Source organism: Cryptomeria japonica, chromosome 1 (genome assembly GCF_030272615.1).
Source record: "Cryptomeria japonica chromosome 1, Sugi_1.0, whole genome shotgun sequence".
NCBI classification, from domain to species: domain Eukaryota; kingdom Viridiplantae; phylum Streptophyta; class Pinopsida; order Cupressales; family Cupressaceae; genus Cryptomeria; species Cryptomeria japonica.
Genome location: NC_081405.1, coordinates 358,839,019 through 358,854,234, shown reverse-complemented (window position 1 = coordinate 358,854,234; position 15,216 = coordinate 358,839,019). Strand labels below are relative to the sequence as shown.

General features: G+C 36.2%; 1 protein-coding gene across 2 annotated transcripts in view; it reads right to left on the bottom strand.

The window, feature by feature from the left end:
- LOC131069075 (probable pectinesterase 15) overlaps nucleotides 1-14,557 on the bottom strand; it is a 30,811-nt gene extending 16,254 nt beyond the window's left edge. Inside the window, exons 1-2 of one of the 2 annotated variants that reach the window (XM_058004383.2) lie at nucleotides 14,186-14,557; nucleotides 13,895-14,069 (exon numbers count right to left, since the gene is read on the bottom strand). In XM_058004383.2, the coding sequence (XP_057860366.2) occupies nucleotides 13,895-14,069; nucleotides 14,186-14,493 (483 nt within the window). In that variant the 5' untranslated portion in view covers nucleotides 14,494-14,557. The remainder of the gene's footprint in view (nucleotides 1-13,894; nucleotides 14,070-14,185) is intronic. The other variant, XM_058004384.2, reaches the window with a different exon arrangement.
- Between the last annotated feature and the right edge of the window lie 659 nt (nucleotides 14,558-15,216).

Sequence of the window (15,216 nt, the reverse complement as noted above, 5' to 3'; positions counted from 1 at the left end):
ATTCTTCATCATCTTCTACTATTCTTGATCAAATTAGTATTGGCTCATACATAGCCCCTATTAATTCAGTTCAACAAGTTGATTGTAACCTTTCAGTTTCAGCTTTGTGGGACGACTTCTTGCTAGATATTGTAGGGCTATATGTTGAGTCACACATTGCAGAAATTGGAGACATATTTGATGTTCTTCACTTCCTATTTGATAGTAGTTTGAGAATTTCTATCATCCCATCTTTAGTGCCTCCAAAGATTTCTCATCAAGTATCTTCACAATTGTTTGTATTTTCTTCAATTGATCTAACATATGATAAAATTAAGACATGTGGATAGTTGAGAAGTCTTACATGGCACAGATATTGAGATCACTCCTTCCATCTCCTTTCATGGAGTTTCTTCAGCCTTGGCCAATAGATTTGCTTCTTCCTAAGGGAAGACACATGGTTTGCCACTCTTGGAACATCTTTAGCATTCATCATCAAGTCTTCATCTTTGACATTGGAGCTTCTCTCTTATGAGGGGGATACATCATTTTTTCTTTTCTCTCCTATGGGGGGAATCTTGATTGTACTTTTGTGAAGGAAGTTGTCCTTGGGAGGTCTTTCTGAGGCCTTCCTTTTTTATTAGTCCATGTTTTTTTTCATGTATTGCATCTCTTTCTTTTAGAGTGATTTTTCCCCACATGATTTTTCTTCTTTTCTCTGCTTAGAGAGAATTCATTGCTTTGTCCATGGGTACCTAATTAGGTCTTTTTTTTGTTGGGATTCATTTCTACATTCGTGCATTTAGATAATTTTTACTCGCCCTAAGTTTCACTTATGGGGGGGTGTTAGAACATATTTAGCTATTAGTTGCTTTTTCACAACTAGTTATATTTTTTTTTGCTTTTTTACTTAAGTTCACTTAGGAGTGCTTTCTTCTAGTTTATCTTTTGTATATCTAGTTCAGCTAGAGTTGATAATAATTTATCTCCTCATACTTGAGCTTTAGTTTTCCTAAATTTAGCATAGGGCATCTCTAAGATTTTTGTATAAGAACCTCATTGTACAATTGTATTTCATTTGTATTCTTTGTTTTTGAGTAATATACCATTCTTTTGTACAACTCTCATTTTTGGAAGGTGATCTTGTTTGTTGTTTGATCTTGCAGGTCCTTGTGTTGCAAATTTCAATGTATGTAATAATGTGATGCTTCAATTTCAAGTGCAAGCCAACAAGGTTGCACTGGAGGTGGCCCACCTTCAAACCCTTCTAGAGCATTGGGGAAATTCTCCTTGTATAGTTTCTAGAGTACCTTTGGATCCTCTTACCAATCCTTCTACCTCCCATGATTGGTCTCTACCCTGTGGCCTCCATTGTGGATGTGACTCTTCTTCTCATTGTTCCCAAACCTCGTATTCACATACTCCCTACCAATGGATGGCTAGTGGCTTCAATCGATGGTCATCTTCTTCATCTTCTTCTTCTTCTTCTTCTTCTTCTTATGTTTTTCTCACAATAGGAAACCTAATGAAGGGAAGGTTTTTGAACAAATTAAGATTTTTTTTTTTTATTTAAAAAAAAAATCAAATAATTTTTTTTTTAAATTCTCCCATTATAACTTGATTATTCGGTGCAAGGGTTAGAGCAGAAATAGAAAAAATTTTGTGAATAGGGGCTTTATATGAGCATGCAAGCTAGGGTTTAGCATGACCTACAATTTTTTTCTACTATTTTTTTTAATCTGGGGTGGGTTTTGGGGTTCGTTAGGGGTGTTGCTTACGTTGGAAGGGTGTGCAAGCACATGCAAGTGGTTTGCATGTTATTTCAATGGTTTTGTAAATAGACTTGGTGATTGGATCAATGGTTGGTGTGTTGGAAGTTCCTCTTGTAAGGAAGTTAAGTAGCGGAACAAATTCCTACACTAACCTTGAGAGGAGGATAATGCAAAAACTTTTACAGATAGTTACAACAAATACAAAAACTTAATAGAAATAGACATAATGGCATGCATACCACAACATAGTGATTTACGTGGAGAAAACCCTTTCAGGAGAAAAACCCCACACTTCAAAAGTTGCCCGATATATTATTCAGAAATAAAGGACATATAATACAATATACTTGCAGAGCAAGCTCTTCACACGAGTACCACCAACTAGAGATTTAAAGGTAACTCAATAGCCATAAGACTCTTACACACAAATTCCATCTCATTTTATGTGGGTGAAGGTGCCAAACTTAAGAAAGTGAATGGTTGTTTGCTAAGGAGTCAAGATTGTCAAATTCTGGTCATTTCTTCGGAATCGAATATGGAGGATGTCTCTTATTGCAGTAAACATTCTCTAATTTGTAAATTTCTTAAGATATTTATTTTTTTGTCAGCGTTGGGATCTTGGATCCATTGTTCTTGGCATGCTAGGGGTGATATGGAGATTATGTTGGTTGTGAATAGTTATTTCATGGTTGTTTTTTCTAGCATGGCTAATAGGAATTAGGTTTTCGAGGGAGGGACTTTTATAATCATGTAGGCTTGTTCATAAAACCCTGGCATGTGGGTTTCAACTCAGCTAAAGAGTTTCCCTCGAGGGTTCATATTTGGGTTCATCTTCCATGGCTTCTGTTGGAGTTTTGGAGATAGGATATTTTGCAAAGGATTGTTTCTCTTCTTGGGAAATCAACTACAATAGCTCAACAAAGCCTCTATAAAAAGGTATTTACTTTTTCTTGTATTTGTGTTTATTTTGGTCTAAATAATCCCTTGTTGGATTCATTAGAATTTTTCCTAGGCTCTTTGTCTTGAGTTCAATAGTTAGATTATGAGTCTCTTCCTTTTCAATGTTAGATTTTTCATGAGTATGGATCCATTCAGAGACAATCTCCTAGGGTACATAACGCTACTGATGCTAATAATTATCCTTCTTCTCTAGCTCCAAAAGTGGATAAAGGGGACAAAATAAAATCCCCTATGGTGGATGGTGGTTCGCTTAAGGATGGTTTTGTGCTAGTTGAAACTCATGCTAAGGGAAGGGGTCAAAAGAGGTCTTATAGGGATAGGCAAAATTTTGACTTCAACTATTTCAAAGTTTTGGAAAATTTGGCCTTGGAACAAGGGATTCAAATCGATGTGTCTTCTAGGGATACTACCATGAGTAAGGATATTGTACAGGAGAAGAGGATTGTTTAGGATTTCTCATCTTTGCAAGACCTACAAAATCCTCAGGTGCTCCCAGTGGCCTTGACTTGTGAAATCCAACTAACTACAGTGTCCTATAGGATGATATTGTCATGGGAAATTTTCCCAAGGAGGTGTTGGAATCTAGTAATGGTAATGGTTCTTCTCAAGCTTTGGGCTTGTAACAACAACCCCTTAAGAAAATTTCATTTGAGAATTCTTCCAAAGGTGGTTGCAAGAAGGTTTAGGAGAAGATAAAATTAGTTGGGAATGTGTTGGTTGAATCTAGGTCAGCAAAGCCCATTGATGCTCACTTTTCCCAATATATTAAATGATTATTCTCTCTTGGAATCTAAGGGGGTTTAATAAAATCAACTGAGAAAAGGCTATTCATGATTTGGTTGTAGTTTAGTCTTTGGATATCTTTTGTATCCAAGGGACTAATATTTTAGTTGATTGCATTCTTCAACATGCTCCTTCTATTTAGCATTTTGGTTAGTGCCAATGAATTGGTTCCATGGGTTGTTCTGAAGGTCTAGCCCTTTTTTGGGACCTGACAAAGATTGTTCCTCTTTGGTGGATATCTAGTCAGTCCACTCTTTCTATGGAAACCTCTAGCTTGGAAACTAAGGAAATTACTCTAGTTACTAATGTGTATGCTCTAATTGATATTCAAGGGAAAAATCTCCTTTGGTCTCATATAGGGTATGTTCAGTCATGTTCTCCTAATCTTCCTTGGGCTATAGTTGGTGATTTTAATTCTATGTTAAGTTTAGCAGAGAAAAGGGGGGGCTAGTTGGCTAGATTGGGTTCTTCTGCTGATCTCTTTCATGATAATATGGACCTCCTTGATTTAATTAATGTTAAATGATCTAATGGGGTCTACACTCTGACTAATAGACAATGTGGAGAAGAAGCTATTTATGAATTTTTAGATAGATTTATGGTTTCTTGCTACCAGGTGGGTGGTAGCTTGATTACAAGTTTTGAGATCCTTGATAAGAGGTGTTCTGATCATTGGCCAAATAATTTTTAATAATTTATTTTAGATTCCCTACGAATCCTCCTTTCAAGTTTCAACTATGTGCCTTCATGATTATTCCCTTTATGACTTAATGGTCCAGTGGTGGAGAGATGGAGGCCGTGCCTTTGGTACTACTATGTATAACTTTGTTAAGAAATTGCAGCTTGTGAAATTTCATCTTAAACAATGGAATAGATTGTGCTATGGTAACCTTCATGCTATGAAGAGGAATATTCAAGAGTGCCTTGATGTTATCACTCACCAAATTTGAGATTATGGTTTCTCAAAGGATTTAGGCAGAGTTGAGTCCTAGGTTGTTAGGGAGTTGGAGGAGTGGGAATTTGCAAGGAGATTTTTTGGAAGCAAAAGGCTTGGAATGGTTGGCTTCAGGAAGGTAATAGAAACATGACTTTTTCCCATAATTATATTTAAGCTCATCAGAATAGGAGTTATATTTTCTCTTTAGTTAACTCAAATGACATTCAATTGACTTGTCTACAGGTGTTGTCTCATGAGGCTACATTGTTCTACTTCGCTCTTTTTTATGAAGATTCGCCTCCTGCTAAAGATGAGGAGAATTTGATTCTAGCTTGTATTCCCTCTTTAGTCATAAATTAGATGAATGAATCTCTCATCCACTAGATCTCTTTGTCTCATCTGGAAGAGGTTGTTTTTGGGATGCCTAAGGGAAAGACTCATGGTTTGGATTGGTTTCCTATAAAAAAATTTTAGGAATTTTAGGACATTATTAAACTCAATTTGCTGAAGGTGGTCCGAGAATCTCTTGGTAGCAAACAAATGCTTTGAGCCTTGAATTATAACTTTCTTGCTCTTATTCCTAAAAGGGGAGGATCTAATAGGTTTGATTTATTTAGGCCCATTTCTCTTTGCAATGTGGTGTAAAAAATCATTACTAAATTGATTGCAGAGTGGCTCAAAATTTGGCTCCCATCTTTGATTTTGGATGAGCCAGGGGGTTTAGTGGTTGGGAGACAAATTTTGGATGGAGTGGTGGTTGCTTGTGAAGTCATTCACTCTATGCTGGTGTCTAAGGAGAAATGTATGTTTATAAAACTAGATATGGAAAAAGCATATGATAGAGTTAAGTGGAACTTTTTACATAAAATTATCATAGCCTTTTATTTTAGTAAGGAGTCAGTCAGTTGGATGATGAGCTGTGTTACTACTTTGTCTTTATCTATTCTTATCAATGGTGAGCCTTCTGAGTTATTTGGAACTTATAGAGGCCTTCGTTGAGGGGACCCTCTCTCTCTCTCTCTCTCTCTCTCTCTCTCTCTCTCTCTCTCTCTCTCTCTCTCTCTCTCTCTCTCTCTCTCTCTCTCTCTCTCTCTCTCTCTCTCTCTCTCTCTCTCTCTCTCTCTCTTCTTATTTGTTTTTTATTATGGCTGAGGGCTTGGGTAGATTTATTAAGTCTTAGGTTTCCCAAGGCTTGCTTCAGGGTTGGAGCTGGGGTAATGGGTTGCGTAAACATTCTCATCTCTAGTTTGTGGATGATACCGCTCTTATAGAGGTTGCTCATCTTCATGAAGCTAAATCTTTCATGCAAATGTTGGATATTTATTTAGATACTTTGGGTCCGAAAGTCAATGAGAACAAATATTCTATCTATTTTAATCATAATCCTAAGTCTATTCAATTAAGGTGCCAATATTTTGACGTTTTAGGGTTGGAGCTAGGGTAATGGGTTGCGCAAACATTCTCATCTCTAGTTTGTGGATGATACCACTCTTATAGAGGTTGCTCATCTTCACGAAGTTAAATCTTTCATCCAAATGTTGGATATTTATTTAGCTACTTTGGGTCCAAAAGTTAGTGAGCACAAATCTTCTATCTATTTTAATCATAATCTTGCACCTATTCAAATAAGGTGCCAATATTTTGACGTTTCAAATTGGTTCTCTTCCCATGTTGTATTTGGTTATCCATTTAGCTATTGGAAGGAAACTTATGTTGTACTAGTGGGACTTGTGGGACAAGCTACATCAAAAGGTTAATCACTAGACTTGCTAGTGGCTATCTACTGCTACTAGGGTGACTCTTCTTCAATTTATGATCCAAGCTCTTCCTATTTATCAGTGTTTTGTTCAAGTGGCTCATGTGTATTTCCTCAAGGAATTTGATTCTCTCAAACCAAATCCTTTAGAGTGGTAATTTGCATCTTCTAAGTGGATCTTAGTTAAGTGGGAGTCTATGTGTTAGCCCAAGAAAGAGGGGGGCCTTGGTCTTCATTATGCTATTTTGAATGGGCAAGTTCTTGCAGCCAAATTATATAAGAAATGGTCTACCAATCAAAATCAGGTTTGACTTGCATCCTCACTCATAAGTATTTAAGAGGAGTTAATATTTGAGATTTTTCTCATTATCATTTTGAGGGTAGAGGCTCTATGATTTGGCACACTCTAAAAATCAGGGCACAACTCATTAAGAGTGGTCTTTTTTGGATCTATATTAAGGGCTCAAAGGCTCTTTTTTGTCTTGATTCTTTAGATGGTAATCCTTCAATTCTCTCCATGATGCAGATCATCCACATACCCAATCACTAGGGGAGATCTTTCTCCCAACTCACCTATCCAATTAGGTGACAACCCTTCACTTACTCACAAGTTCCCTCACAAGGTCATTAGTTACTCACAAGGCTACAACACCCCATAGGGACTCCCTTACTCACCAACCCTCAACCAACCACTGGCATACATTCAAATAGGACAAACCAACATGTCTAAGTCCCAATTCCCAGCTCTCCAAAATCCAAACACCACCAACACCCTCAAACCTTACTCACACAATCAACCCTCAACTAGGTCTTCTAATGGCTCTTAGACACAACTCCCAATGCCAAATGGGTACATACCATTCCAAGGTTTTGCATGACAACTTCAAGGGAAGTATTTTTCATAGCCAAAGACCATGATTTACCATCCCAACCATCCTAAAGGTCACAAAGTATCCTACTCCTGCAAGACTGTCCTATTAAGACAACCATGTATGCTTGGGATAGTCACACTTTCAAGGGACAAACCCCCTTCCCAATACTCCAAATGCTTATCACAAAGATTTTGCACCCCTTCTTCTCTCTTTCTTGACAGAAAACTCATTAAAAAGCCCCTTGCTTACACCCCTTTCCACTTGGATTATTTCAACCCATTGCTACACTACCCTAGTCTAAAGCATTGTCATTAAGACATTCATCATCTTCCTTCTTTGGCTTGGGTATTTGGCATTGCCAACCCTTGGAAAATGTTTGTGATGTCTACACACACCCTTCTAGACTTCCACTAACTCTTCCAAAGCCTGATTATTCCATTCACACCACCCAAAACTCATCATCTCATTGTCTTATCAGTCTGAGACACAAAAATTAGTCCTTGAGTCTTCCCTAGCATGTACCAACCATATCATGGGACCCACAATGATTAGGAAAACAAAATACATGGTTGTAAGGGTCATCCCATGCCTTGACATGGATTTATCAATATGGAAATGACCCCTAATGCATTTTAGAATGCCTCGAGTTACCCTAGACTAGGGTTTTGACAGTTTTCACCAATTTGGTTATAACTTTTATGTTGGCATGATTGGAATAACTGATGCAGATGGATAATGATGACCGAAACGGTAAAAGACTATTTGTGATGACATTGTGATGAAGAGATTGAGATTGCATGATGGATGACTTTGATCAGTTATTTGTGTTGTCATTTATGGAAACTAATGTTTATTCATGTCTACTGATGTTTATTTATGTTGTCATCTAAATCTTTTTGGTCTACCGGAAAGAGCTTATAAGTAAAGAATTAATAAATTGGGAATTAGGACCTTAACCGATAAATGAGGAAATATTTTGATTGTATCTGGCGGTTGGTGATGATTGAGGCTTTGTGGTTTTGAATGTTAGTTTTTATCATTGTAACATGTATCTGACTAGAACCGCATCATGTTGTTACAATCAGAAGCTATGTTTATAATTTATGCTAAGTTTTTTCTAGGGTTTAAGAAGGGTTTAAGGACCGGTAAATAATTCTCTTAACTGGTAATGTTTTTTCATTTGGCGGTGATCCACATCAAGTTAACATGTTGGTGATGACGTGGCACAACCCGCGTGAAGTGTTTGAATTATGTTTTAGCATGATCAAGATGGAATTTCATGGGAATATGCAAAGTGCTTAACAAAATGTGCTAAGGGTTTGACTTTGTATCAGATCAAGTTGTTGTGATGAGTTATGATTACTCAATGGTTGATATTGATTTGTAATTGATTGTAATGATCCACATGATGATCTGTAATGAGTTGTAAAGATCTGTGATGATCTATGTTGTAAGTCTTAGGGTTTTGTTGTTGACCTAGTTGAAATGCAGTCGATGTTTGTTGTGTCGATGATTTTGAGAAGTGTATGAAGCTGAACCAAAGTGTGAGAAGATCTGCCAGAGTGTTGCAGACTTAGAGCTTAATTGGACCTGATCAAGCAAGCAGTTGAGTGATATACATAGATCATTCACTGTTGTTCCCTAACAATTGCAGCAGATAACATCCCTTAATCGGATAGGTCCTGATAGGCCTCACATTGTAAATCCCCTAACAGGGTGACTCAACATCTGAGTTCTAAATCCTCTTGCGAGGTTGATCCTAACAGATTAAAGCTCGAGGTTGATCCTAACAGATTAAAGCTCCTAATAGGGCTGAGGTAAATCCCTTAACTGGGTGACTCCTGACAGGGTTTGCTCCTAATAGGGCACCTTTGTGAGCTCTTAACCAGGCTAGGCTAGGTTCAACAGTTATCGATATTGGTAAATGACTCTAGTGTTGGTCTATGTTTGATTTGGTGAAAGTTTAATGAGTCTAAGTTTCTAATTTCAAATTGTTGCTAATACCGATTCACCCTCCCTCTCAGTATTAACCGGATCCTCTAAGATTAACATTTTACAATACATAATGAAATAAGATGAAACCAAATGGAAATTGAAGAAGATTAACTCCTCTAACACATTCAAAATCCTTCCCAAGCAAGTGAGCTAGTTATGGTGAGCAAAAATTCAAAATATAACAGTCTGTAACATTAAAGAATTCAAAAATTGTAGAGTAAAACTGAGATATTCATTGATTGTGCTTAGTTACAATGTCCAACCAACCCTTGGTCATGGAGAGTGCCTCCTTAATAACTGAATTTTGAAGTCATATCAACAAACAATCAACTAATCACCAATTGATGTGCAAAAATTGCTTATGACAACATTTGTCATTATAGACAACTTTTGCCTAACCCAACCCAAAACTTAAAATGGACCCTATATGGCTTCAAACCATGATGAATACATGCTATTAGACCCAAGAACCTCTCATACATGGTGGATCATCCCATTGGATGTCTTAAGTACACTTTTACCTTATAATGGTAATTTTGACCATAATGAAACAATCAGGACCTCAACTTGAATCCAAACACTACAATTTGGTCTCAAGGACCTTATTACATGAAAGATGGTCTTTCAAGACCTTATTCATGACAAAAACTCAAAAACCTTAACCCATTACCAATTTGGCCTCATGGTGGCCATCTTGTGCTAGATGCTCCTGCACCACTCCATGTATTCACTCCTTCAAACCCTTTGTGATAGTTTTACTGCTATTGGTTGGGATATGTAGCACATTAAATAAGATTGTTCAAAATCTAGAGTTGGCTACTGGTTACAGATGGACGGATTTTTGTGAATGGCTTCCAAGGGGGTTAGTAGATTCTTGAAAAGAGTTGGCTCAGATTCTTGTTTCTCAGGAGTGCAAATCTTTGGAGGAGCAGGATATTCTATCCTAGGGAGAGACTCACTTGGTAAGTATTTTATGGTTGCAGGGTACTTGGAGCTTGATAGACAGCTAGTTGGAGGTATAGAGGTGTCTTTGTGGAAACGTATTTTCTTGGGCCAAGTGCAACTTTTTCATGTGGTTGGTGGTTCAAAATCGATGTCTTACTTGGGATACTTTATGCAAGTAGGGCTTTCTTGGTCCCTCTATCTGCATTCTATGTCTTAAAAGTGAGGAGTGTGTTTCTCATCTTTTCTTTTAGTGCTCTTTCTCCAAGGAGATTCAACACTTGTGGCAGGGTGTGTGGAATTAGGCTTTCTAGCATGTCTCCTCTTTGGTTGAGTTTTGGGCCCACTGGGGTAAGCCTCTTATTAAGACTTATTTTCTTCAGATTGTTTGGGCTCTTGGGCCTAGTTTCATCATCCGACATATTTGGTTGGAGAGGAATTGTAGGATTTTTTATGATGCTATAATGGTTGTTCAACACTTGTGGTGGAAAATTATTTTTCTATTTGTGAGACTGTCTTGGCAAAGTGTGACTTTGTTGGAGGTGTGGATCTTAGAGAGGTTATTATTTGCAATTAGTTCAATTTTCCTCCTCAGGGAGATGTTACTTCTCTTGGGGTGAGGAGTGTTAGGTAGGTCATGAGGAATTGATGTAGACATCCTTTACAGAAGATTAATCAGGAGGGTCATTGGATCCCTCCTCCTCATGGAGTTTTAGAAATTAATATTGATGGTTATTTTTAGGGGAATCTTGGTCATGCTAGTATTGGTAGAGTAGTGTGCAATTGTTTTGGAGATGTCTAGTTTATTTTCTCAATTTATAAGGGTCTTCATATGAATAATTTTATGGAGGCTCTATCCATTTTGTATGTTGTAGAGTATTGTTGTGTTCTGGGTTAGCAAAGGATTATTTGTGATCTAATTCTCAGGTGGTGGTGACTTTGTTGATTGAGTAGCAACTAGAAAATGTCATTTGGCACTTAGTTGTGGCTATTAGACATATTTTTTTGTTGTGTGGCTCTTTGGAATCTATTACTTTTATTCACATTCCTAGGGAGTCGAATGGAGTAGCAGATTGTCTAGTCAAATGAGCTTCTGATTAACTGCAGGGTTAGAATATTGAGGATAGGGAACAATTATCTTCAGAATTGTCTCACATGTTGGATCATCTAGTGGATAATGATAGGACTGTGCAGTGTTCCTTTCTTTGCAAGGTAGTTGGTCCTTCCTGCTTTGTAACTTTAATTGCAAGGTAGTTGGTCCTTCCTGCTTTGTAACTTTCTTTGTGTCGAATATTCATAAGATATATAATGAAAAAATAAGAAGTTGCAAACTTATCTATGATATTGAATAAAAATATCCACATCAATCATTGGTTATAAACTCACAAAAACATAATGGATTCCTTCATAGAGAATATTAATCGTGTCGCCAGCTCATTATGCACATGAATGTGGTCTCGCGGAATGAGGAGTTGGCAGCCGAGATATCACAGTATCTGGTCATATTAAATAAGGTAGGTGCCACTCAAGCTAGCACTTGAATAATGGCAGAAAATCTAGAGAAATCCAAGTTTCCCATCTATTCTCACTCTCAACAAGAGCATTTTGGCAATTTTGACATCGCGTCATCTCTATACTTAAAGTTGATAAAACTTAGATAGAATGATGTTTAAAATGGCAAAGATTTCATCAACTTCAAAGTCTTTGATTTTCCACCTTCATAATTTTAGACAAGTAGTCTTAATGTCAAGTACTGTTGGAATTAACCAGCCTGCCAAAATCTCCAACAATCTAAGCTAGTGCCTTTTGAAGTGCGAAGAGATTTCCTACATCCACTAACTAGGCATTGGTATTAGCCACTTGGCAGATAATTTAATTTAATTTTTTTTTTAAACTGGCGAGTTTCTTACCTCAAAGCAAAATGCAATTAATGTGGTAGGTTGGTTGCAGGGATGATGGTTAGCCTTTAATGAGAGCAATCACATCAATTTTTGCAACTCAATTTGGCTGCTTCTTTCTTCTCTCCTTTCATTTCTGCCTTAGTTGAGCTTTCATTTTTAGAGGTCCGGTTTGGTTTTAAGAGAGCAAAAATTTCCCTTGCATTAGATAATTGATAATGGCTAGCTCCTCAAAATTTATTATTAGGGTATTTCCGGACCCAGTCTCATGTTTTGGCATTGACACTCTGGTTTCTTTAGCAAGTTCTAATAGACAAGCGAATTTTAAGGAAATCACAAATCAAAGATTGAAGAGGCTTATTCATACTACAAAGGCTTTGGTCATTTTGGTAGTTAAAATGGTCTTGGGAAGGGGTCATCTCGATAGAAACGAGTATTAAAGGGATAATACTCAAATTTACTCAAGATTTGTGGCCTCCTTGCTAGATAATCATGTGCCCAAGGTAGAGGTGAAAGAGTTGGCTACCCATCTTTTCAGTTTGGACCTCTTGGTTGGCTTAGGTAAAGTTTTAGGGTATGTTGTGTATGGGACTAGACTCCTATGGCCTGGGGATCTAGCTTTAGTCATGGACTCAGAAGAATCATTAACATTCTACCCTCTTCTTTTAGACCTCAAGGGTCCAACCCTCATGAAACATAGGGAAATTGTTGTTGTGGCATATGTTTTGCTCAAATGGAAGTTTTCTATGTTGAGGACAAGGAAAAGGAGGAAGAATACCAAGCTTTTGCTATCTTAAATGGTTTGGACTCATTCCTAAAGAAGAAGAAGAGACCCTCAATCGAAATGGAAACACTTCAGTTCATCTGCAGAGAGGCGAAGAAAGTGGTCAAGGCTAGAATAGCCAAGGATGTGGTTGAGGACATGGTCGAGGAAGGGGTCGGGGCAGAGAGTGTGGTCGTGTCTCAACACAATCCAGCTCCCATCCTAGGTCTTCATCCTAGGAGTGGTGTGATAAAAGAAAATGATATGAATTTGCTTGTAGAGATTTTTTTTTATAAGTTTTTTGAAATTTCGTACGAAGATGTAATGTTGATATTCTCAGACTAATATGATGTTTGCTAAGTTTATGATGAACTCTTCGGTTATTTTGTGGATTGAAATTAGCTCTAATCAAGAAATTTTCTTCTGCTATGGCAGGCCTAGAAGGCCAATCAGACTGTTAAATTTTTTTGTAATTCTGGAACTTTTTCCTTTAATATGAACTTTTTTGGCTATGTCGTTTATTGATCAAAAAAATAAAAAATTCAACAACCAAATAATACATGTGCCATTACATTTTATTCAAACAAAACTTATTTACCATAAGAAAAATATGATTTTACAATTTCAATTATTAAAAAATAAGCTATCTTATCATCTCAAAATAATACTTAAAAGTCAATATTGATATAATATAATAATTAAATAACATCGATATAATATAATAATTAAATAATGATGTTATCCTTGCCATCAAAATTAAATCCCATTAAAATAATGTTATTGAATGTTTATATCATAAATGAAACGTTTAAAAAATTAAAATTAAATATAATGTACCGTAGAACATTGTTCATACAATGAAAAGTAATGGAGCTTATCTTAATGGTTAACTTCATTAATGAAAAGGAAGGATTCTTGATTCCAGCAGAGAACCAGGGGAATCAGATTTACTGTTGATTCAACTGACAATTGGAAAGAAATCCCCATGACTCAGCGCATGCAAAGAATATTGACCTCCAGAAAAAACATAAATACATAACACTTGTCAATTTGGCGGTCGAGGGTTCGAATCTCTGGAGACACGGGGCAGGCACTACACATCACCTTGGGGAACTAATTATCATTTTCTTATTCTTTATTGTTGGCAATTTCCCAAAAAAGTTCTCTCATCAAACACTAATTGATTTCTAAAGAAATGCAGCAATAATTAGAGGGCAAGAATTTGAAGTAATCTTACATGAAAGCTGATATCTTTGGCAATGAAATCTGGGGCTTCAATACTAACCGATGCACTATGGCTAGTACTATTTCCTGCACTTCCAGCTGTGTCATTCCATCCTATATGTGTACTGTTTGCACCATCTCCATGTAAGCTCACCTTGCTTTTCCTTCTTCCAATAAATACTTTTTCTCTGTAATCACTCAATCACATACCCATTAATTTATAATGGAGAATGAACATATTAATTTACCCATAATGAAAAAGATCTCTAATAGTTGTACTGAGCTCAAGTTGAGGAAAACTAACAGATATGTTCCTGACTTAATATGTATGATAGTCCTCTGCATATTATCATTTGGCACTGAATCTATTGCCTCCTGTACTGTTGTGTAATTCCCAGATCCAGACTGATCAACATAGATATGATCATATGCATTGCATCTTCTATAATTTACTGTCATTTCTTTGACTGATAATGCTTTCAGATTTTCTTCCCTTGCATTTTCAAGGAATTTCAATGCAAAATCTCTAGTAAATTTTGAATATGATAGTGGTAAAGAAGCCCAAATGAATGCAGCTACAAAAAGATGGAGGTTCACAACAGTCTTACCCATTCTGATTTAGCTATGCATTCAAGAGATTCTAAGCTATTTCCTTCAAATGAAAGGCAATGCAAAATTGTTCAACAACATTGATACATTCCAAGAAAATGACTCTATATAATTACAAGGAAAGGCTTTTTTAATCCAGTGATAGACACATGCCATTGGTGTTCGACTAAACATCTGCAAATGCAAATGGAGTGTTGGACACAATTATTTTGATTTATACCATATTTGTTGGAAATATAAACTCTATTTTACTCTATTATATAAGAATTTATGTGTGTATATATTTTGTCTCATTCGATCCTTCAATTGACATAAGACAATCTATTTAAATCTCTCCAAGTTCAACAATACCAATATCAAATGTTAAAAGATATATATGTATGTAGAAATTTATTATTATGATCAAAATAATCATTGAGAAGGTAAGATCTTTGCATTATACTAATTGTGTGAATATCATTCAATTCATATTTGTTGAGAAAAAAAACTTTTATTTTATTAGCTGGGATTATAAGTTATACAATTATAATTTATATATTTCATTTATTTAATATTTATAATTTTTTGTTTTGTTGAGTTTCTTTAAACCAGTAATATTTACATGCACATGAGTAAGATTAAGTTTTGTTAGTTGAAATTGATAAATTATATAATTATAATTATTTATTTTATTCATTCAATCTTTCTGATTCATTTTTACTATAAAATTTCATGTGTGTGAAATAA